Below are 24,483 nucleotides of genomic sequence, written 5' to 3'. Positions count from 1 at the left end.
TCCCTTTGCCTCTTGGAAAAGGTAGTGGAAGTTTCTTTATCTGCCAGTTGTAATGTGTGTGGCTGCCCTGTTCCTGGCTGGAGCAAGTGCATTCTCACTGCTTGTTGGCCCCAAAACCCTGTGCTCCTTTGCCCAACCTCTTTCTGCCACCACACACAAGTGCTATCAGTTTCTGTCCTTAGCTCATATGAACATGCACAGGTTCGTTCCTTAAAAAGAATCTGGGGGAAATGAGAAGCAAATACTAGCTAAGACTTGAGATGGAGCAGGTGCAGGGTGTGGGTGAAGGTCTTTGCTGTCAGGGCACACAGGTGGAAACCCATCATACAAGGAAACCAAGTGGGGTACTTCTCTTCAAAGTACTTGGTTAGGTTAGGAATTTTAGGCATCGTACTTAAGGTAATCAAGTAAAAACTGTTGACCGACTAAAATTGTCTTGCTGAACCAACATAAACTTGGTGTTTTAAAATTGGTATGAAAAGGGTGCCTGGGGGCGCCTGGGTGGCTCAGTGGGTTAAGCCTCTGCCTTCGGCTCAGGTCATGATCTCAGGGTCCTGGGATCAAGTCCCGCATCGGGCTCTCTGCTCAGTGGAGAGCCTGCTTCCTCCCCTCTCTCTGTCTGCCTCTCTGCCTGCTTGTGATCTCTCTTTCTCTCAGATAAATGAATAAATAAAAAATCTTTAAAAAAAAAAAAAAAAAAAAGGAAAGGGCGCCTGGGTGGCTTAGTGATTGAGCGTCTGCCTTTCGGCTTAGGTCGCGGTCCCAGAGTTCTGGGATTGAGACCCGCATCGGGCTTCCGGCTCCGTGGGGAGGTGGCCTGTTGCTCTGCCTCCTTGTGCTTACTCACACTCTCTGGCAAATAAACCTTAAAAAAAAAAAAACAGGTATGAAAAAAAATTGTTAGGTAGACACTAGTAGGGAAAATGCAGGAACTGTACTTGGTTTCTTGCCTTACCCATTGATAGTGTTACTGAAGAAGATTGTTGGGTAAATTTTTTAAGGATTCTGTCAGGGCACCTGGTGGCTCAGTTGGTTAATCAGCTGCTCAGGTCATGAGTTCTGGGATTGGGACCTGTGTCAGGGTTCCTGCTCCGCTGAGGGCCTGCATGCTTCTCCCTTTGCCTACTTGGTGCTCGGTTTTTCTGACAAAAGTTTAAAAAGAAAAAAAAATTCTCAGAGGGACCAGAGAAGTAGGCTTCCACCTGAGCAAGGAGCTAGATGCAGGAGGACCCTGGCATGACCTGAGCTGAAGGCAGCCGCTTAGCTGACGCAGGCCACCCAGGTGCCCCAGGAGACCAGTAGTTTCCAAAAGGGCAAGCATTGGAGCACCTGGCTGGCTCAGTGGGTTAAGCCTCTGCTTTCTGCTCAGATCATGATCCCAGGGTTCTGGGGTCGAACCCGCATCGGGGTGTCTCTGGGAAACTGGTTTCTCCGTGTCTCTCCGCCTGCTTCTCTGACAAATCTTGAGAAAAAAAATGTCAAGCATTTATTTAAATTGGTGCTGGCTCAATCAGTAGAGCATGCATCTGTAGGTCCAGGGTCTTGGGTTCAAGCCCCACATGGTGCTTAGAGATCAATTTAAGAGAAAATTCTTATAAGTAGGGTAGAGACGGAAGGTAAGTTCTAAATGTCCTTCAAACACCCGGAAGCAGTTTCTGTAGGCAGTTTTGAGAGTGCACGTGAGTGGAGGCAGAGAAGCCGCCAACTCCCCGCTGAACATGGGCCTTAATCCTTGCCACCCCATGCAGGCCTCTTGGGTACAAAACTGGGCCTCTGAAGTAACTTGAGCAAGGCAGTGCTTGCTGCTTTGTATTAAATGACAGGAGGAGGGGCGCTTGGGTGGCTCTGTTGGTGTGTCTGCCTTAGGTCATGATCCCGGAGTCCCACTATAGGCTACTCTGAACCTCCCCTTTCCTGCTCTCACTTCTCCAAAATTTAAAAGGAAAAAAAGACGTCCATTGCTGATACTAAATATAAAATACTGAAGATCCTTCCCAAAACGAACCAGGTCTCCATTAGACCACCTCAGCTGCGCATAGACACATTCACCATGGAGTACCTAATAAACCGGTTAATTTTGGGGTCCAGTTGATGTGCTAATTTCCTTTTAATCAAAAGCTGCTTCCCCCTCAAATGTGGAGACTTCCATCCAGAATGCTTAGACAGTCCTGTCTTGGCCAACAGTGAACATAATCTATAATGTAAAACTGGATTTGAAAAAAAGAATGTGAAGACTCCTTCCAGATGGCATGCTTACAGAAGGCTGGCTTTTACTTAGGGTAGACACAGCCTCATCACTCTCCCATGGCCTTTGCCTTTGGTGTTCGACTCTGTTACTGAATAACATTCTACAGATGAGCACTTGCCAGCTACTGGGCCTGCCCTGGGGGGCGTGCTCTGCAAAGTGGTCCTTGTGGTCCCTCCAGATCCCAGACTCCTTTGCAGTTCATCCGGTGCCATGGAAGTCCCCCCGGGCACCTGCTCCAGGCCTCCAGTCCAGTCCCTCTTGCTGTCATGGAGATGTTACCTGGATCCCTAAGTCTCCGGGGAGAGTCTCTCTATCCCAAATGATACATTGAGATGTGGGAGATTTTTGAGGTTGGGGTTTGGTTCTCATTTTCCCAATGTATCCTGGCATGAACACTTGTTTTTTCATGAACTTAGCATATTCATGTGATTTTCTTACTGCGGATCTCAATTTTTTGAGTAAATACTGTGTTTTAGTGGTTTATGATAATTTTGAATATTATAAAGGTGTAGATGAAAATGCGCTTTCGAAAGATAACGTGTGAGCAGAAGGGGGGAATGTCAAACAAGCCTCCCACTGGGCAGAGCTGCTGAAGGCCTTGAGATCATGACCTGAGCTGAAATTAAACTTAACAGGCCAAGTACCCCAGGTTCCCCTAAAATGAGAGGTTTTGATAAGAGGCCTGGCTCCCCTCTGGCCAGAGAAAGCACTGACAGCAGAGATGGGGGGCGGTGCAGGTGGGGAGAAAGGCATCCTTCAGAAGGAAGAGCTGTGTGGAAGCCCTGAGGCAGGCACAGGCAGAGCAGACAGCAGTTCTTAGATCCGTTCTTGGCGTCTGGTGGCCCCTCAAGTATCGGTAACCCAGTAAAGGCTGCATTGGTGAAGTTTGGTATTGCAGTAAATAGTGACCTCCTGACCCTGCTGTTGGAACGAGCCAGCAGAGCTCAGACAGTAGGGAGTTCACCAAGGGTCAGGGGAGCTGGAGCCTGTAACGTGGTAGTTCCTGAGTGGGGGGGTCCCTTCCTGCTAGCGTTGGGATGGCTATGGGAGCCTGAGAAGTTGACACAAGGGTGGGTGTGTGTGTGTGTGTGTGAGATTCACCAGGCAGCACAGGCTGTTGGCCCTGCCTGGCATTGGGAAAGCAGTCTATGGGGCTTGTGTGTTTTCACTGGTTGGGATTTAATGTTTGTGTGAGTTTACAGGTTCAGGCATGTGATAGGGGAAAAACTAAGTGGCCATGGGAATGTGGAGTATTGATTTAAATTCAAAATTTCCAACCAAAAGCATATGGAACTACAGACTTAACTAACAGAGCAGCAATGCATTGAGATCCACAGAGAAAGCATTTTTTATACCTCGTTCTAGTGTTTGATAACCAGCAGTCAAGCAAATCAGTGACCAGTAAACCTTCCTGCATGCAACTTGAAAGGCCCAATCCTTTGTAAGGCTAGTTTCGATCTTCGAGTATTCTAATACTGAAGCTGAGCACACTGCTGTTCTGATCACTGTTGGATTTGTGGGGACGGGTGCAGTAAGCTCTTCTGAGTGTGGCCTTGTGTCATTTTAACCTTCAGCCTCAGAAAAACTGCAGTGATAGTGTATTAAACTTCAAATTCACCGATTATCCTTGAGTTTTCATTCTGCATATGTCTGACCCTGTGGATCCATTTGAGGATACTATAGACGTGTCACCCCCTAAGTACTCAAGAACATACTTTCTGCTCTGCAACCCCACTACAATTACCAGGATATATCCTGGCGACACATCTCTCTTCCGCTGTTACAATAGTCTTTCAGCAGGAAGGGTCCAAGTTCAGTTAAAGACACTATACTTTGTAAATTTAATGAAATTTTGAGCCTCCAACTTCTTTCAGTGACTCGGTGTATAAGAAAGAACAGATAGTAGATGTCTCCTTCCTAAGATTTACATTCTAACTGATCCTTTTTTTTCCAGTGGGAACTACCTTCTGTCCTTGAGATCAGGACCTGAGCTGAGATAGAGTAGGATCCTGTAACTGACTGAGTGCCCCTAGGCTATTCTGACATACCCATAACTGGTTATTCCTCTGGCTCATCTTGATAGGTGAGTTGCCACATCTTGTAGACTCCCCGTTTCTAGGACCGCTTCCTCTTTGCTCTCCATGGCAGTCCTTGATCATCTTGGGCACCTGTACAGGCTGCTGGGGGCTGTCCATGCCTGTGCTGCTCTGACCGCATTCCCCATCCCACCCCTGCCACTATCCTGGTAGTGCTGTTCATGGCCGTCCCATCACCCCTACAGACCGCCTTTGAGAAAAGCCTTTATCTTCATCCATTTCTCATGCCATTATTTCCTTTTTTTTTTTTTTAAAGAATGGGTTAAAGTGCAGTTTAGTGTTTGTTCCAATACAACATTGAGCAGTCCTCAACACAGTCTAGTTGCAGACCATTTTCATCTTTCCCAACAGAAACCCGATTCCCACTAGTCTCTTCCATTCCTCCCTTGCCATGACCCCCAGCAAGCACTGGCCTTTGGCGTTCGCACCTGAGAGGGGCTTGCTGTCTCTGGCCAACTGGCCACTTCACACAGAATCATGGTATGTGGCCTTTCGTGACTGGCATCTTTGACTTCCCATAATGTTTTTGAGGTTTATTAACAGCGTGTATCCGTAATTCTACTCCTCTTTAGGGCAGAGGAGTTCCACTGTGTGGCTGGACCATTTTGTCTATGAGTTGTCAATGCCTAGATACTTGGGTTCCCATTCCTGGCTCTGAATGCTGCCGGGAACACTAAGCATATACAAGTTGTGTGGACACATTCTCATTTCTTTGGTATATATAACTCAAAGCAAAATTGCTGTTTTTTTGTTTTTAAAGATTTTATTTATTTATTTGACAGCGATGACCAGGAGGCAGAGAAGCAGGCAGAGAGAGAGGAGGAAGCAGGCTCCCTGCCCAGCAGAGAGACCCTGGGATCATGACCTGAGCCGAAGGCAGAGGCATTAACCCACTGAGCCACCCAGGCATCCCAAAAATTGCTGGGTGTTGATAATTTTATGTTTGAACATCTTGAGGAACAACAACCTTTTCCGAAGTGGCACATGCTGGGTTCCTCAGCTGATAACGTGTCTGCCTTCTCAGGTCATGGTCCCAGGGTCCAGAGATCAAGCCTTGTATAGGGCTCGCTGCTCAGTGGGAGTCTGCTGCTCTCTCTGCCTTGGCCTGTCTCTTCCCTTCCTCTCGCCTGCTGGTACTCTGCCTCCCTCCCAAGTAATGAAATAGAAAATGGGTTGTGTTTTACTGATCTTACAAATTTTATTTTTGTAATTGGAATTTTGCTTCTAAATTAGATGAGAAGGTTTCAGATAGCTGTTTGCAAGCGTTTCTGAGAATTGACAGAGTGTGTGGATAATTTTATTCCCAGTAAATGAAAACGCTAGTTGGATATAATCATCACTTTTTTGTTGTTGTTTTAGGGTCTGTTAAATTCTAGGGATGTCCTGCTACACCATATAAGAGTACGTAATTTCAGGGGCACCTGGCTGGCTCAGTTGGTGGAGTGCGACTCTTGGTCTCGGGGGTCATGTGTTTGAGCCCTGAATTGGGCTCCTCACTATCAATACCTTTAAAAAAAAAAAAAGATAAGTAGAATTAAGTAATAATGCTAAGTAAATGCAGCTTAGTGCAGCAGGATTATAGGATTATCACCCACTACTTGTGCTCCTTATTAACTTGTACTTGACCTCCAATTCCTGGTGCCTCCAGTCTTTGGCAATTGTTTTTGGATATAGATGAAGCAATGTGTTTAAGAATGAACACAGAAGAAGCTATGTTGTCAAAACCACCTTGACATCTATCAGGATTCTGATGTTCCCGTAGGCCAACTAAGTGAATTTTGGGAACATCTGCATGTTTGCTCAATAATTGATCACAGGCTCTTGAGCAGACACTGGTATTTTTTTTTTTTTACGATTTTATTTATTTATCTAACAGATCACTAGTAGGCAGAGAGGCAGGCAGAGAGAGAAGGGGAAGCAGGCTTCCTGCTGAGCAGAGAGCCTGATGTGGGGCTCGATCCCAGGACCCTGCGATCATGACCTGAGCTAAAGGCAGAGGCTTAACCACACTGAGCCACTCAGGTGTCCCAACACTGGTATTTTGGAAAATGGAAAGGTGAAGCAGGCACTACTACTACCTTCGATGTGAATCCCCAGAACCTCTTCATTCCCTGGAGGTTTGTAAGCGACCTCCAGGGACCACTGATAAGGTGCTTGCCTCCATCCTCCCCATCTAACCCTTGTGCTAGGGTAGAACTCTGCCTACTTGGCCTTGGGTCCCCCAGATAGCCTTGCATAGGAGCTAAGTGGACTTTCCACATCATCCCTTTTCAAGAGGAAGTGGACTCTGGCTGGGCCAGGGATCATTCAGGCACAGCTCCTCCGTAATCGCCCTGTGGCTCCATCGGCCACTTGGCCCCTGGCCTCTCCCACACGGCCGCCTCCCTCCCTCCAGCTGCTTCTAGAGAGAGCTGCATGACTTCGGAGGATTTTGAAAAGTATGTTTGAGAGTGTAGTGTAGTTTAGCATTATTTCTCTGTGTTTGTGTATTAACGATGAGGGGTTAATAGGACGGAACCCAAGTCTGATACTGGTCATTATTTGCTGGGGAGGTAGAGCCTTGCTGCCAAGAGTGGGCCCTAGAACCAGATGGTTTAGAATCCTGGTTCTGCCACTTAGAGCTGTGTGACCTTAATCCCTCAGTATTTTATATCATCATTTAAAAATAGGAATTATGAATAGTACTCACTTCAACAGATGGTAGCCAGGATTTACTGAGTTAGTATGAAGTGTTTGGTATGGCACTGGGCACATAGTAATTGCTCTATGTGTTTGCCATTACTAATACCGTTGCAGTCCTATTCCCATGACTACGAATGGACCTTTCCAGTAACAGAAGGGAAGAGAGGTTCAGAACTTTTCTCTGAATAATGAAATATTAACTGAAAGATTGCCTCACACATGGAAACGTACTTGACATTGGCAGACAAAATATTGAGGCCTTTGCCATCTTACTATCCTTCCAAAGTGTCCCTTCTAGAATTTAATTTCACATAACTCATCACCAACTACACAATTTTGGGGATGTGAAAAAAAATAACCAGAATTCAGCAACACACAGCCTTCCTGGGTGCCACGCCCTCTAAAGGGGAACCTGCCGAGCTGGCTTCACTGGGTTACGACGCTGCCCGGAACCCCAGGAGTTGTGCCCCTGCACTCAGTGACCCCATCATTCCATGCTGGATACCCTTTAAGTCCCTTTCCATGAGGGTTTCTGTGGAAGTCCTGTAATTTCGGCAGAAGCCCGGGTTGGTGAGTTACAGTATGATGGTGTTCAGGGGGCCGTGTTCTCACACGTGTACCCTGCTGGAAGGAATTGTTTAATTCCAGCTGATCCCCAGAGGGCGTAACCCGCGAAGCCGGGGATGAGGTCTTGAGAGCATTGGGATTGACGTGCACAGAAACAGAAACCGTTAACTCTCCTATCATTCTCAGCCCCTTCTTCACTCCGTCTCTTCCTCGACCGACTCAGTTTTCCTTACTTCCGTAACAACTATCTGCTGCTCGCCTCCTCGGAATATCCTGCAGAGGCTCCGTACGGATACATTCCTGATCTGCCCGTGAGAGGCTGCTGTGCCTCCCCCTTCCTCTAGAACAATAACAGGAAGATGAAAGTGGTCGATCTCCGATGCATGTGTTCTCTCTGGCCTGGAGCTCGATTTCCCTCATGCTCCCTAAAGGTGAGTTCCAACAAATACGGAGTGAAATAGAGTGAAACGAATTAAAACGTGATTAATTGGGGCACCTGGGTGGCTCTGTTGGTTGGGCGACTGCCTTCAGCTCAGGTCGTGATCCCGGAGTCCTGGGATCGAGTCCCACATTGGGCTCCCAGCTCCACAGGGAGTCTGCTTCTCTCTCTGACCACCACCTCGCTCATGTTCCCTCTCTCAAAACAATTAAGTAAAATCTTAAGGAAAACAAAATAAAGTGTGATTAATTCTCTATGATCTTCCTCCTAACTGTGCTGCCTTCCCCATCTCTACACAGGAACAATTTGAACATTTCAGTGTGGGGAAGACTTGGCCGGCAAGCTTGGGTGAATGTGGATTTCTGAAAAGATCTTGATTCTGTCCAATCACGCCTCTCAAGAATTGGCACCGAGCATGGCCTGGCCAGTCTCACACGTCCAGTTGGTGAGCTCCACTTCAAGGAGCATTGCTTCATTGTATTGCCTGATAACATACATGGTGTGAACCACATGCGTGATTTAAGTTTTTCTAGTAGCCACATTTTAAAAAGTAGGGGAAAAAAGGTGAAACGTTACTATGTTCATGTAACCTAGTATATGTAAAATACCATTTCAACATACAATCAATATAAAATGATTGTAAGATACTTTACTCTTCTTGTGTATGTGCACTAAGTGTTCAAATTCTGGTGTGTATTTTACAATTAGAGCTCAGCTCAAATTCAAACGAACCACATTTCAAGTACTCAGGAGCTGCCCATGGTTAGTGGCTGTTTGTGCTGGTCCCAGGGTCTGGGTGGTGCTCTGGGGTACGTCCCCACCCCACGGATATTGGTTGCGGCTGCTCTAGCCCTGTGGTTCTTAACTACGATTATAAGATGGGCCCCACCAGCAACCACCAGGGAATTTTGAAAAACAATGTTGTTTATTCACAGGTTCTATACATAGCCCGCAAGGAGCGGGGCACTCAGCGAGGCCAGTATTGGCTTGACATTCATCTAGGACTCAACTGGATTTCAATTCAGAAGTGAGTTTTCGTCTAACAGGTACTGTAGAAGGAAATTGTCTGCATCTCCCACATTCTAGGAGGGTGGGCACATCAGCCCCACTAGGGTAGAGTGAGATCAGTTCGGTCTCCATCTCATGGCTCCTGACCCTTCGGCTAGACAATATTGATGGTCTTGATGTCAAGGCTTTGCTCCTCAAACTAAAGACCTGAGGTGTGAACTTCAGGAAGCAAAAGTTGAACAGCATTCTGATTTTCCACGTCAGGCTCCCCCTACACACACCCTCCTCTGCACCCCAGCTATTTAAAACCGCTCTCCCTTCTCTTGATATCCCTCCTTTATTCTTTCTTTACTACCTTCAAGCAAGAAGCAGAATTCAGTAGGAAATGGTTGGAAGGGTTGGGGAGACAAAATGGAAGTATAAGGAAGAGCAGACCTTGTCTTCCTACCCACCCCTGCCTTCAAGTCCAAAGCAGAGCCAAGAGAGAACAGTGGTGTGGCTTTGCGCAGAGGCAGCAGGTCTGGCCTGGGGTGTGAACCCAGGCACAGTGGTCCCCATCTGGGTGGGAAGGGTTAAGGACCAGCAGCAAGTCTGCTTTGGTTTGAGATGCTGCGTGGCCGACGACAGGGTATCCGGCTACTTTCCTTGTCCAACGTGGCGTCTCCTGGCTGCGGCTGGCCTCGTGCACATTTCAGCACGAGCAGTGGGTCTTTTCCCTCGGATCCTGGGCCACAAGGATTGGCCTAGAATCCAGGGCCAGGCTGTTCACAGGGCTCTCCCCAAATAAGTGCAGGCTGTTGCGGGCGATCAGCTCCCTGGCCATCAGCATGAAGACCTCGTCTATATTCTTAGACTCCTTGGCAGATGTTTCTAAAACAGCAAGAAGGCCGTACTTCTCAGCCAGGGTGCAGGCATCCTCAAACAGGACATGCCGTTTCTCCCACAGGTCACACTTGTTCCCTGGGAGCAAGAGAGAAGCAGATGTTCCATGGGTGAACTGAATCTGAGTTGTTGTTGTTGTTGTTTTTTTAATGAACCTTTAATAGAAACAGTTTAGTTCAGTGATAGGCATGCATGATTCATCCCTGAACAGCCATTGTGGGCAGATTTACTGAAGATGAAACCCCTGATGATGAAAACAGAGCCATCATTGTCTTAATTCACTGTCAAATGAGATCTTGAGGAGCTTGGAGAAATGGGCTGGAGGGGGGTGTTTTATCGGGAGGGACCCGTGGAGCCCCCTCCGTTCTAGGGAGCGACAGTCATTCCTTCCTTCTAAGTCTAACAAGGTAAAAACAGTGCCAGAGCGGGTGTCTTGGGCTTTTTGCTGCTTCCTTCAAATCTTGTTTCTCTTTCTGCTCCCTTTCCCAAACCACAAAGGGTTGCATACTATGGGATGGGCCCTGGGCTAGCAGAGGGGATTGTGATTAGGATTTGCGGGATTGAAGGTGTGGGATGAACACAGGATTTAGCTGTGACTTAAATACAGTCGGATGCAGACTGCCAGTGTGCAGTTCGTGAATGCTGACAAACGGACATGCCCTGTAACCATCATTCCTTTCAGGATATAGAACATTCCCTATCACCCCGGAACGTTCAGTGACGGGTTTTGTGAACACGGTTACAGAAGGAAGAGTGACCCATCTCTTGACTTCCCACTTACCCCCACAGACCTCCAGTCATTGGACTTGGATTTCTCTGAGGCAGTAAGCCAGAGGTAAAATTGTTTTCCACAGGATTTTTTCTACAAGACCTCAGGATTTATTACAAATCTATGGTAACCGAGATGGGCCAGACTGGTGTTTCTCAACTGGTGTTTTTTCCTTTAAAGGAGCTTTCTTAGACCCTTTTTCCCATAATTAACTGTCCCCACCATGAAAACCTTGAAAATTTTTCATTTTGAAACAATTACAGGGGGCGCCTGGGTGGCTCAGCCATTAAGTGTCTGCCTTGAGCTCAGGGTCCTGGAATCAAGCCCTGCATCAGGTTCCCTGCTCAGTGGGGAGCCTGCTTCTCCCTCTCCAGCTCCCCTTGCTTGTGTTCCCTTTCTCACTATCTCTCTCTGTAATAAATAAAAATCTTAAAAAAAAAAAAAAAAAAGGAACAGTTAAAGACTCACAGGTTGTTGAAGGAGGACCTTCAGGTCAGGGAGGTGTCTAGCATACCGTGAACAGTAAGCAGAGGTGTGCACTGGATCACTGGGGAAAGATTGATGGACTGACAGATACTGAAATTAAAAATGTCTGTTTAGGGGATGCCTGGGTGGCTCAGTTGGTTAAGCGGCCAACTCTTTTTTTTTTTTTTAAGATTTTATGTATTTATTTGACAGGAATCACAAGTAGGCAGAGAGAGCGGGGGGGGGGGCGGGAAACAGGCTCCCTGTGGAGCAGAGAGTCTGATGGGGGGCTCAATCCCAGGACCCTGGGACCATGACCTGAGCTGAAGGCAGAGGCTTTAACTCACTGAGCCACCCAGGCGCCCCTAAATAAAATAATTCAAAAGAGTACCTGACTCCATCCCTTTGTCAGGCAGGGTCGGCTCAGGGCTGAGGGAACCGCTCTACAAGTGTTCAGTCTGAGACATCACCTACCTATGGAGCTGGACTGAACACTTGAGTCACAGAGATAACCAGGTTCTAATCCCTGGAGACTAAATACTACTTTATTTGGAAGAAAGGTCTTTGCAGATGTTAGGAATCTGGAGATGGGGGGCACCTGCGTGCCTCAGTGGGTTAAAGCCACTGCCTTCAGCTCAGGTCATGATCTCGGGATGCAGGGATCGAGCCCCACATCAGGCTCTCTGCTCAGTGGGGAGCCTGCTTCCTTCTCTCTCTCTGCCTGCCTCTCTGCCTACTTGTGATCTCTGTCTGTCAAATAAATAAATAAAATCTTAAAAAATCTGAAGATGGGGAGAGGGTCCTGGGTTAGCTGCCTGGGCTCCAATACAGCCCCATGTAACCTGCTGCGTGGGCTGGGGGAGGACTTCACAGGTGCAGGAGGGGAGGTGGAGAGGGACGTACACACTGGGTGTTGTGGCCACAGCAGAGATCCGTGGCAGCCGCCAGAAGCTGAAAGAGGCAAAGAACAAATTCTCCCCCGGAGTCCCCAGAGCCCCTGGAGCGGTGTGGTGTGGCCCTGCGGATGCCTTGGTTTTGGCCCACTGATAGCGGGTTTAGATTTCTGGCCTCCGGAATTGAGCAAGAACACCTTCCCACAAGTTTGAGCTGCTCGGTTTATGGTTCTGTGCCCCAGCAGCCACTGGAGACTGACTCAGGCAGGCACGGATCTTCAACACAGCTAGCTGCACGCGCATCTCCAGCCCAGGAGGCTGAAGCTCAGCGCACAGCGCTGCCTCTGGAAGGCAGGTGGGGGAAGGGATGCCAGAGGAGCGGGCGTCCCCGAGCTGGAAGTGTGGTCTGCTCCTTGCATCCCTCCCTCGGAGCTGTGGGTGCTGGGCTCAGGTGCATTGGTTCTGCTTTTTAGGACCTGCTCCCCGCCAGCCTGCCCCATGGCCATGGCAGGTCAGCAGCCCCCTCTGTCCAGTGCCCGGCTTCTCCGCTGCTGGGGGCGGCACACGTGGAGATGCGCCGGGACACCTGGACACGGAAAGAAACCGTGTGTTCGCCACTTGCGGTCTGAGCCCTTGCTTGCTAAGGGCTGTGTGTGGGGCACCCAGAGAGATGTTCCTGCCCAGAAGGAAGGCGTTCTCATCTTGTCAGGGAGACCGGATAGACACACAGACAGTTGAGTCAATAAACTACAAGAACTTTCTGATCCGACACAAGCCACGAAGATATACAGGCAGAGGACCCGGTGACCGGTAACAGTTGTTCATAGCACAGGTGTATAATCCCTTGTCCACATTTCCCAGATCAAAAAACCTGGGAAACCCCTAGGTGTATTTGGTCATTCCTCTGATGGTAAAATCTGCCCCAAACTGGCATTTTAAGTTTTTATTCAACCTGCTTTGTATGACTAGGTTGCACATTGCCCTGCACTGAATAAATAAGGATGCATTAGACTTCGGGGTGTTGGCTCAGACCTACTCAGGGTGTCACATAACACAGAACACAGTCTTCTGAGATCTGACAGATCTGAGGGCTGAAATCTTAGGCATGAAGAGTTCTTTTCTGAGAGACTGGGGACCTGGAAATAGAACAGCAGTGGAAGTGGGACGTTTGCCTGAAATCCTAAGGGGACAAAGCAGGTGCTGAGGGAAGTCAGAGAGCATCCTGTGTAACCTGTAAAGGAAGTTGGCTTCTGAGTTTTCCCTCTGATGGGGGGTACCAAGAGCCAGGAGGTCACAAACAGCAGACGATGAGGAGAAGGTAAGAGCCAGCCTTCTCCAGGGGGAAAGCGGGGGGATCCCAAGGATTTTAAACACAGGGACACTACCGAGGGGCTAGTCTTCCAGTAAATGGCTGGAGAGGAGGAGTACAAATCGGTGCACAACCATCTCTGACCTTTGTAGGAACGTCTCCGAGAGGCTGCGGTAAACTTGTGAAAGAGAGAGACACCTGTGCGAAGAGAAATGTGGAAACAGGAAGGAAGACAGTGGGGGCGAGGACACTTCTGTGAGGGAACAGCAAGTTGACTTGTCTAGATTAAGGCATGGAGGCCACAGAGACAAAAACAGGAAGAGCCGTTGTGTCAGCCCTGGGGACTGGACACGGCATAAGCTGACACATCGTGGTCATCTTTGGGGTCATTCCTAGAACCGGATGATTGTGAGGAATAACAGACTGGGGAATAAGTGCCACGACAGCTGTGAGATTCCTGGAAATCCTGCAACATCTTATCATTTAAAAAAAGATTTTGAGACAGCAAGAGAAAGAGTGAGCAAGCACGAGAGGGAGGTGGGGGCAGAGGGAGAGGGAGAAGCAGACTCCGCTGAGCAGGGAGCTGGGTGTGGGGCTCGATCCCAGGACCCTGCGATCATGACATGAGCTGAAGGCAGAGGCTTAACCCACTGAGCCACCCCCATCCTAGCATCTGTTACCCCCTCCTCTGCCCCATCTGTGTCTGCAGCAGAGAAATTAGTTGAGGGTGCTCTGGGGAGAGACTGCAAGGGAGGCCCAGCATGGTGGAGAAAGGGAGCGGTCTTCCAAAGACAGCTCGGAAGGGAAGGGGCCCTGGGGCATGCAGCTTTGCCTTGCCCAACTTCCAGGCCCCGAGGAAGAACTGCTTCATTGTGGGAAGTACAGGCATTTAGTGGAAAAGAGAGTCAGTCCATCTTCCTGGGGTAACTTCAAGTGTGATTAGAATGGCTTCATTCGGGGCGCTTGAGTGGTGCAGTAGGTTAAAGCCTCTGCCTTCAGCTCAGGTCATGATCCCAAGGTCTTGGGATTGAGCCCTGCATGGGGCTCTCTGTTTGGCAGGGAGCCTGCTTCCTCATCTCTCTCCTGCCTGCCTCTCTGCCTACTTGTGATCTCAAATAAATAAAATCTTAAAAAAAAAAAAAAGGAACATCTTCATTCCCTTCAGTGAGATGCACATTTTCCACCCTTGAGTGTCCCTTCTCAGGGAGCTACTACCTCTGGTGGGGTTTCTTTCAGCCCCTGAGGTCATGGGTGGCCTTCCCCATCGGCTCCGCTCTCCAGCCACGGGGCCTCTTAGCCCCTCTGTCTGGCACAGCAGACCCGCCTCTTCGATCTGGAAATAACAGCTTCCCCTTACTGAGGTGTTAGCATTGTGCAAGTGCTTCCCATATATCCATTCAACCCAACAGTGCACCTGAAGTAGGCATCAGTTTCATGGATGAGGAAATAGAAATTAGAGTAATGAGCCCAAGTTCAGAGGGGAAGGGCAAAGGTGGGGATTGAACCCCAATCGGTCTGACTGAAATCCAGATAAATGCAGCGACTCAGAGGGCTCAGAATTGTAGCCGGAGTCGGGTAAGCAGTTCGAGTCCCCTGTCACCAGCAGCTCCCTAGCACCAGCCCTGGTCCTCAGGTGGGGCCCCACCCGTCAGGGAGCTGCAGTCCTGAAGGATGCGGGACACCTGCACGAACATCCTCCTCCGTGCTCCCCAGAAGTAGTTGCTGGGGAAGAAATGTATGGCTATTTTGGGGTCAGTGCTTACTCCTCAAACTCTGGACTCTGCTTATAGAAGCATTTATATCAAAAGTCAAATTACAAAAGTTTCTGGTCCTAAAGGGGGCCTTCGGGTGAGAAGCTACAGGAGAGAGAGGGATCTCAGTCCTCCCAAAGAGACAAGGTGTCTTCTGCGGGAGGCCTCACTGGTCTCTCCTGCCTGGTTTCTGCCATGTGGGAACCCCACTCTGAGAACAGGAGTGTACAGGAAGGGAGGGGCATCCACTTTGGCAGCAGACTGTGGAATCCGGGGCTTTTGATCTGAGGTAGCGGGAAGGAGGGAGCGTGCTCTAGGCTCTGGAATGACTTTCTCAAGTTAGGAGGAGTGGTGTGAGCTTCAAAGCAGCATTCCCTTCAAGTCTGCATATGACAGGCCAAACTACGAATCAAAACACCCTTTCTGCAATCATGGCAGTAATAAGGAATGGGCCCGATGTGCTCAGAACACGTGCCAGTGACCTCCTACCCGTGCCCAGACTTTGCATCCTGTGACTGCCCTCACCGCTGGCACCCGGCTCTTAGTCTCAGGTAGGCACCTTGCCCAGACTCGCCCGTCCTCGGGGTGGCCAGCAGCCTGGGTCATCCTTTGCCATGAGAAGAAGGAACGAACAGGACACTGGGATTTGCTCGTGAGTGAGTAGATAGAGAATGAGGGGGCTTGTGGCAGGAGCAGGTGGGGGTGATGCTTTGAGAGACTCCACGAGTAAGGCGTGAAAAGCAGCTCTGAGGGAGAGGAAGCAGGTGCACAGTACAGAACAAGGAGGCTGGTTCCCAGAGCCCAGCCCTGAGAGGTGGATGCACAGATCCTGCCTGTCGGGGCGGGGGAGGGGTGGGCGAAGGCGGCTGGCTCGACTGTGGCTCCTGTTCTGACCGGGGCTCAATGCTGGCTTTTCCTAGGGCCTAGGAAGTTGGCACCCTCACCATAAGCCCTGAATTATTTGGAACATAGAAGAGACAGTTCCTCAAACAAACTTCCTAGAACACATCCTACGGTTTATATTAAACACTTACTTGGTGCCAGGCATTGCTAAGCAATGCATATACAGTATCTCATTAAATTTTTTACCACAACCCATTGAGTATTAGTCACATTTTACAGACCAGGAACTGAGGCTCAGAGACTGGCCACAGAGCTAGGACCTGCTTGTCAGAGGATGAATCAGCCATTAAACCATGGTGTGTTTACTTAGCTCCTTCTCAATCTCACAGCTAGACCTGGTGCTGTGCAAACTTCCATTTGCCTACAAATCTCCTTAGGATCCTCTTAAGATGAAGATTCTGCTTCAGGAGGTCTGGGATATGGCCTGAGATCACCGCATTTTTTTTACAAACTGCCGCTGATCACTGCTGGCCCTCATACCACACTTTGAGTAGGTAGCAGGGGCCCAAACCATCTTGCTAAAATGAAGCAGCCACTGGTTAGCAGTTGTGTTCATAGGAGGGAGGAAAAGGCAGCTCCGATCGCAGAACTGGAACTACAGAGAAGGGATGGAAATGTTACCGCCTTCCGGATGTATAGTAAGGCCGCTCTCGTGAAGCCGACCGTTTCCTTTGCGCGGTTCAAGTTGCTGTCCATTTTGAGGGGGGTTGGTCATCAAAAGTTGCTTAGGATCCTAGCAGGTGTGAGGAGTCATTCATGGGTACGGTCCCATGCCTCCGGACAGCCCCCTTGGGGATTTGGAGTCATCTGTTACCGTGGACCTCAGCCTACAGGGTATTTCCTCTGTGGTCCACAGGCATTTGCATCAAATCAGTTGGGGTGTGATGCCTTCATCGAGAAGCCTGGGCCCCATCCCGGGCCTCCGGGACCAGACATTCTAGGGCAGGGCCTTAGGTGGGAGTCTGTATTATTAACAAGTTGACACCCCACCCTCCACATTCTCAAGTGAATCTGATGGGAGTTTGGGGGCCAACCACTTTCTGAGGCCCGTCCACCACTAGCACTTTTGTATGATTCCACATTCCCTTGCCATCAGAAACACCCAGAGAGCTGAGCATCTGCAGAGGGGGCCAGGGAAGGATATCGAAATGCTTGGAAAATGCCATACCAATCAGCATAATGACCAAGTTCGCCGCTCCGTATTTTTCTATCTCGTGGATCCAGTGAGGCACAGACTCGAAGGTGGACCGTCGGGTGAGGTCGTAGGCGATGATGGCGGCGTGGGCACTGCGGTAATAGCTCTGAGTGATGGTCCGGAAACGCTCCTGGCCCGCCGTGTCCCACACCTGCATCTGGAAGGGGCAGGAGAGGGGGGTCCACATCAGGAGTTCCTGTGTCTGACGGCACCTTGCTCACCTGAGTTGTCTACAAAAGGCAGCTTCCTGAGTCTCACTTGGAGACAGACACTCAGTAGGTCAGGAGTGGGGCGCAGGGATCCGTGTTAACCTTTGCTTCTCAGGGTGATCTGGGATGTGCTTTCAGGTTTGGGACCCACCACCCAAGGGACACTTCAGTCGGAGAGGTGGAGTCAATGTCTCGGGTCTGGTGTTGACCTTTTGCTTACCTTTTTTTATTTTTTAAGATTTTACTTATTTATTTGACAGAGATCACAAGTAGGCAGAGAGGCAGGCAGAGAGAGAGAGGGGAAAGCAGGCTCCCTGCCGAGCAGAGATCCCAATGTGGGGCTCCATCCCAGGACCCTGAGATCAAGACCTGAGCCGAAGGCAGAGGCTTAACCCACTGAGTCACCCAGGTGCCCCAAGATTTTGTTTACCTTTTGAACCTGCTCGTTGATCCCACCCAAGATGAGAGCACTGGCTGACCCATCTGATTTTAAAGGATCGCTCAGTTGTGTCTGCTTAGGAGTGTCCTCAGAATACCTTCTCAAAGACCATCCCACACAGGGACACCCACCGGCACAGCACAGCCTCCCACCATGTCCAAAGGTACCTTTTGTTCACTCTCTCATACTATTGTACTCATTAATTAATGAATTATTTCATTAAGTCAGCTTGGCACCCAATATGGGGCATGTACTCGTGACCCTGAGATCAAGACTCGCACGCTCTACTGATTGAACCAGTCAGGCACCTCCGTAAAATGAATTTTTTAAAGATGCAAACATACCCCAAACTAGAGAGAATAAAACAAACAACCATCACATAGACATTATCCAGACAAGATTTCACATTCTTGCTTTATCCAGCCCTTTCCGTTGATTTCTTTGAGGTGTTATTTTAAAGCGAATCCCAGGCTTCATGTCATTTCATTTGTCTCAAAAGTGGGCATTTTCTTATATAAGCACGATGCCATAATCATAGCTAATCAGCTTTCCAAGAATTCCTTGGTATTACTTAATATTCCTTGGTATCATCTAATAAAATATTCTTGTCTCCAAAATGTTTTATTACTGTTATTTTTATTTAATTAAGATTCCAAGCATGACTGTGCTTTACACTTTCACACTTTGATCTTTTCTAATCAAATGGGTAAAAGATAGTCTCTGTTATTCAGATTCGCACTTTTCTTTCTTCCTTTTTTTTTTTTTTGTAAAGATTTTATTTATTTGACAGAGATCACAAGTAGGCAGAGAAGCAGGCAGAGAGAGAGGAGGAAGCAGGCTCCCTGCTGAGCAGAGAGCTTGATGCGGGGCTTGATCCAGGACTCTGGGATCATGACCTGAGTCAAACGCAGAGGCTTTAACCCACTGAGCCACCCAGGCACCCCAAATTTGCACTTTTCAAATTATGAGTGAGGCTGGGCACCTTTCTATCTAGACATACATTTCTGAGCTGGTTCTACCAAATTTATGAAATAACAATTGTGTCCAATGAATAGATTGCCTACTTTTTGTATTTGGTTGTTAGTCTTTTCCCTAGATACTTACTGGGGCTCCTTTCACATTAAAGAAATTAGCCTTTTGTCAGTTCCATATTTGCAAATACTTCTTTCTAGTTCATCATTCATCCTTTGACTTTGTTTATGGTATTTTTGTGGATGTAGAATTTGATCTTTATATCATTATATAGAGATGTATAAATTTGGCCTTTAAGTAGTTATGATTGAGCAATCTTTTCCTTTATGGCTTCTGGGTTCTGTTCTTAAAAGCCTCATTTCCCAGGGCACCTGCATGGCTCAGTCAGTTAAGCTTTTGATTTTGGCTTGGGTCCTGATCTCAGGGTCTTGGGATTAGCCCTGCGATGGGCTCTGTGCTTAGCAGGGAGTCTGCTTGTCCTGTTCCCACTGCCCCTGCTTGTGTTCCCTTTCTCTTTCAAATAAATACTTAAAAGCATTTAAAAACAAAAAAATATATATATAAAAAATTAAGGCTGCTAAGCTCCTAGGTGGCTCAGTCAGTTAAGCGTCTGCCTTTGGCTCAGGTCATGATCTCAGGATTCTGGGATCGAGTCTGTTTTGGGTTCTTTGCTTCACGGGAAGTCTGCTTCTCCCACTGCCCCTCTTCCCACTCGTTCTCTCAATCTGTCTCTCTCCCTCATATAAATAAATAAAATCTTAAGAAAAAAAGGCTGATTCCCCCACTCTACAATGATAAATATTTCAATGATCTTTTTTCTGGTGTTCTTATGATTTCATGTTTTATATTTAAATCTTTTATTCCTTAGGCACATGTTTTGGTGTTAAGAACTCTGGCTAAGGGGTGCCTTGGTGGCTCAGTTGTTTGGGCATTTCCTTTCGGCTCAGGTCAAGATCCCGTGTCCTGGGACTGAGCCCCACATCCACTCCTTGCTCAGCAAGGAGACTGCTTCTCCCTTGTCCCTACCCCTACTCGTGCTCGCTTGCTCTCTCTCTCTCAAACAAATAAAATCCTTAAAAAAAAAGAAAAAGAAAAAGAAAAAAAAAAAGAGAACTCTAGCTAAGAGAGGAGGAGCCAACCCCAAGCCTTTCTCACCTTCACTTTCTTGCCATCGATCTCAAGGGAGCGCACAGTGAAGTCCACCCCAATCGTGTTCTGCTGTGTCTCTGTGTAGACCCCAGATTTGAAATGCTGCACCACACACGTCTTCCCCACATTGGAATCCCCAATGAGGATGATCTTGAACAAATAGTCAAAATTCTCATCTGCTCCCCTGGAGGAACTAGAGAACTGCATGGCTCCTGCCCTAGAATGCACCTGGAAGAAAAGAAAGAATCCAGCATCTCTCTAGTGAGCTGGGCACTGTTCTAGACACTCGGGATGTAAGACAGAACAAGAGAAAGGGAGGTTATTCATTCATTGAACTCACATTTTTTAAAAAACATTTATTTATTTATTTGACAGAGAGAGGGAAGCAGGCTTCCGGCTGAGCTGAGAGCCCAATGTGTGACTCAATTCCAGGATCCTGAGATCATGACCTGAGCCGAAGGCAGAGGCCCAACCCACCGAACCATCCAGGTGTCCCAGCACTCACAGTCTTGTGGGAGAAGGATATTAGTTCCTGGTCAGGTACAGAGGAGCTGTCCTCACACGCCCACACCTGGCTTACGTGGGTTGGCATTACTTTAAAATGAAGAGGTTTGGGGTGCTCAATCGATTTAAGTGACTGCCTTTAGCTCAGGTCAAGATTGCAGAGTCCTGTGACCGGGCTCCCTGCTCAGCAGGGAATCTGCTTCTTGCTCTGCCCCTCACCTCTCTCTCTCAAAGAAATGAAATCCTTTAAAAATAAAAAAATCTGAAGAGGTTTAACTGCCATTCTCTTTTGGGCCTAGCACACAAGCGACACTATCTGAGGACAGCATTGACTGAAATCTTCGTCACTGAGGCAAGGAAGTGCCCCAGGCTCTGTCAAGCGCCCTGAGCGCAGCGGAAGGCAGAGGAGATGCCTACAAGAGGGTTCTAGCTGCCGTTCATCAGCTGGTGGACACGTCTCGCTGTCATCCTACATCCTTCTGGCGGGAAGGAAAACTCGCAGCTAGGGAAGACAGACTGTTGAGGCAACCAGCAGCAAGGACCAGCAAGACGTGACAGAAGTCAGTTTGGGGAATAATGATGTGGCCTTTTTCTTTTGGTTTTCTTTTTTTTTACTTTTTTTTTTTTTTTTTTAAAGATTTTATTTATTTATCAGAGAGAGAGAGAGAGAGAGCGAGCACAGGCAGACAGAATGGCAGGCAGAGGCAGAGGAAGAAGCAGGCTCCCTGACGAGCAAGGAGCCCGATGTGGGACTCGATCTCAGGACGCTGGGATCATGACCTGAGCCGAAGGCAGCTGCTTAACCAACTGAGCCACCCAGGCGTCCCTTCTTTTGGTTTTCTTGACCAGGAAAGGATCTGGCTGGCTCAGTCAGTAAAGCTCGTGACTCTTGACCTCAGGGTCATGAGTTCAAGCCCCACATTGGATAGAGAAATAACTTAAAAATAAATAAATTTTAGGGGCGCCTGGGTGACTCAGTGGGTTAATCCTCTGCCTTCGGCTCGGTTCATGATCTCGGGGTCCTGGGATACAGCCCCGCATCGGGCTCTCTGCTCGGCAGGGAACCTGCTTCCTCCTCTCTCTCTGCCTGCCTCTCTGCCTGCTTGTGATCTCTCTCTGTCAAATAAATAAATAAAATCTCTAATAAATAAATAAATAAATAAACCTTTAAAAAAAAACCCTCAAAATGAAAACTATGTTTTTCAAGTGTTTATGGTATATTTTATTATAGATTGGGAAAAAAACTTTAAAGTTCCTGATGACAGTGTTTTCCAAACTATGTCACAACTGTTGGGAGGAGATAATTAGATCTATGGCTAGAGCCCATCTGAGATCTGCCGAATATATTTAAAGACACCCCCACCACCCCCGCAGGCATACACTCCCCGGGGGATTCCGATGACCATCCCAGTTTGGGGAGCACTGAGCAGCACACTGACTCACCCGAAACTTCATTCCCCTCAGCATTTCTGCTTCCATATCTACCTACACTTGGGATGTTCGATGACAGGGAACTCCCTACCTCCTGCAAAAATCCGTGTGGCATGTCCAGCTTAGCTTACATGGGGGTGAACTCCATCTCCCTGGGGCTTCCATCTGTATCCCCTCAGGCTGTGCCAGGACTTGGCAGATTCCTGTTTCACATGACAGCCCAGCAGAAATCCGAGGCGGCACACACAGTTCCCTCAAGGCAAATATCCCCAGGCCTTTCAACTGCCCTTCATGCTGGCATGTTGGGTCGCCTCAGCCAGTGTTTCATAAAAATACATGAAAGCTTCTCCCATTCACTGATTAAATTTGACGTGCTTCCCGTTGCTCCTGCCTTACGACCCCTTTCTCCATTTCTTCCAGTTTTATTTTTCGGTTTTCTCTGAAGAGGACAAGTCTCCATCATCACACAAATTAAAAAGCACACAGACCCACAATCTGTAGTGAAAACCGTGCACTTTAAACGGACCAGGAAGGCTCCCAGCACCTGTCTTGGGCGCCTCTGAAACCACCTATGGCAAATGACCTGGCAGATAGACACAATGAAACTACTTTTTTCCCTTCTGGCTTTTCAAATAAAGAAGGCCATTCCACTTCCGGTGTCATATCACTGTAACTTGAGCGGGTGACCTTACTGCCCCCTTCCCCCAGCAAGTCCTCCTGGGTTGGGGGGGAGGGGGGCTTTGCCAAAAGCCCTCTTCCCCTTAGCCGGTGCCCCCTGCAAGCACAAACGAGCAGTGCGCACCCACCGGATGCCCTCCGTCCCGCATTCTGCAGCCTCCACCTTCCTGGCTCACCTGTCGCTTACCTGGCTGGCTCGGTCACCTCCGCCCACAGGTAATGTTGACTTGATTCTCGTTTTCTTTCCCGGCCCTGCGCGCCTGCCTTCCTCCTGCCGGGCCGGCGTGGTGGGAGGTCTGGCTCAGTCCCCAGGTGTCGGGTTTGGCGACCTGAGAAAGTGAAAGGAAAGCTCGAGTCCTCCCACCGCCCCCGAGCCGGGCGCCGAGCTGCCCTCGGGTACAAGTGCAAGGTAAGGGGCTGTGGCCAGCGCGCCCCGCGCACGCAGCTTGCCCTCCCAGCCTGCGTCTCCTCGCAAAGTCGGACGAAAAGGACCCTTAACTATTCAGCCGCCCCGTTCCTTCCTTCTACTCACCTCCTCTTTTGCAACCCTTGCCCCCGGTTTTTCCTGGGGTCCCTCGTTTGGCTGGGATGGGGGTGGGGCGGCAAGTTGAGGGGGGCAAGGCCAAGGAGAATACAGCTCTAGGTCTTTTTTTAAAAAAATATTTTATTTAGGGCGCCTGGGTGACTCAGTGGGTTAAGCCTCCGCCTTCAGCTCAGGTTATGATCCCAGGGTCTTGGGATCGAGTCCCACATCCGGCTCTCTGCTCAGCGGGGAGCCTGCTTCCCCCTCTCTCTCTGCCTGCCTCTCTGCCTGTTTGTGATCTCTCTCTATCAAATAAATAAATAAAAATCTTTATAAAAAAATAAAAATAAATAAAAAAGGGAACAAAACAAAACTCTGAACTTACATGGGAAGAAAGAGCTGAAAAACATTTGTTTTCCTTTCTCAAAAAATCTATGGCAGATGGAAAGTTAATTTCCAGGTCTGAGAAAACCTGGAGTTTATCAGTCTCCTACTGGCTGTAGAAACCTACAGTTGAGGCGAGTTTTCCTTAAGTTTTTCCTCCACAGAATCTGGAAGAGGGACTGCTTGTCATATCTTACGGACTGCACTTTCTCTATGATGTGGAATGTGAGGTGTGGGCAGTTCAGCTCTCCTGTGCAAAACGGAAACATCGGGTTGATAAAATATTTAAACTGGTATTGTGTTTTCAAACTGTGGGCTGAGACCTGTTAATGAGTCATAAAATCCATTTTTGTGGGTGGCAACCAGCATTTTTTTCTTAAAGCCTCCATGCTGGGGCGCCTGGGTGGCTCGGTTGGTTGAGCGACTGCCTTTGGCTCAGGTCATGATCCCGGAGTCCCGGGATCAAGTCCCGAATTGGGCTCCCAGCTTCATGGGGAGTCTGCTTCTCCCTCTGACCTTCTCCCCTCTCATGCTCTCTCACTCTCTCTCTCAAATAAATAAATGACATCGTTTAAAATAAAAAAATAGGGGCGCCTGGGTGGCTCAGTGGGTTAAGCCTCTGCCTTCCGCTCAGGTCATGATCCCAGGGGCCTGGGATCGAGTCCCGCATAGGGCTCTCTGCTCTGCAGGGAGCCTGCTTCTCCTCATCTCTCTCTCTGTCTCTCTACCTATTTGTGATCTCTCTCTCTGTCAAATAAATAAATAAAATCTTAAAAAAAAAAATAAATATATTTAAAGGCTCCATGCCCAGCATGGGTCCTTAACTCATGACCCTGAGCCTGAAAGTCAGTATTCTCTGCCTACTGAGCCAGCCAGGTGGCCCGCAACCAGCATTTTTACAGAGTAAAATAGGACAAAATTTCAGAAGGTATCTCCAGCAGTGGGGCTAAGTGGTGTTTTGTACACTGTTTGGGTCAGGCGTGTCCA

General features: G+C 48.5%; 1 protein-coding gene across 2 annotated transcripts; it reads right to left on the bottom strand.

The window, feature by feature from the left end:
* Window positions 1-8,938: 8,938 nt before the first annotated feature.
* On the bottom strand, window positions 8,939-23,707 carry RAB19 (RAB19, member RAS oncogene family). 2 transcript variants are annotated; one of them, XM_045063064.1, is made up of 5 exons: window positions 23,498-23,707; window positions 22,777-22,918; window positions 19,983-20,204; window positions 17,181-17,364; window positions 8,939-10,000 (listed from the first exon to the last, which is right to left on the bottom strand). In XM_045063064.1, exons 3-5 carry the CDS (start codon window positions 20,181-20,183, stop codon window positions 9,732-9,734), a joined length of 654 nt encoding a protein of 217 aa, XP_044918999.1. In that variant the 5' UTR covers window positions 20,184-20,204; window positions 22,777-22,918; window positions 23,498-23,707; the 3' UTR covers window positions 8,939-9,731. The 2 variants fall into 2 exon arrangements, with proteins under 2 accessions (XP_044918999.1, XP_004741702.1); XM_004741645.3 differs by lacking the exon at window positions 23,498-23,707 and having other exon boundaries at window positions 22,777-23,075.
* Window positions 23,708-24,483: the final 776 nt, after the last annotated feature.

Source organism: Mustela putorius, unplaced genomic scaffold (genome assembly GCF_011764305.1).
Source record: "Mustela putorius furo isolate JIRA1106 unplaced genomic scaffold, ASM1176430v1.1 tig00003845_pilon_pilon_pilon, whole genome shotgun sequence".
Lineage (NCBI taxonomy): Eukaryota > Metazoa > Chordata > Mammalia > Carnivora > Mustelidae > Mustela > Mustela putorius.
The sequence above is the reverse complement of the archived record's forward strand: the minus strand, read 5'-3'. Positions and strand labels throughout refer to the sequence as shown.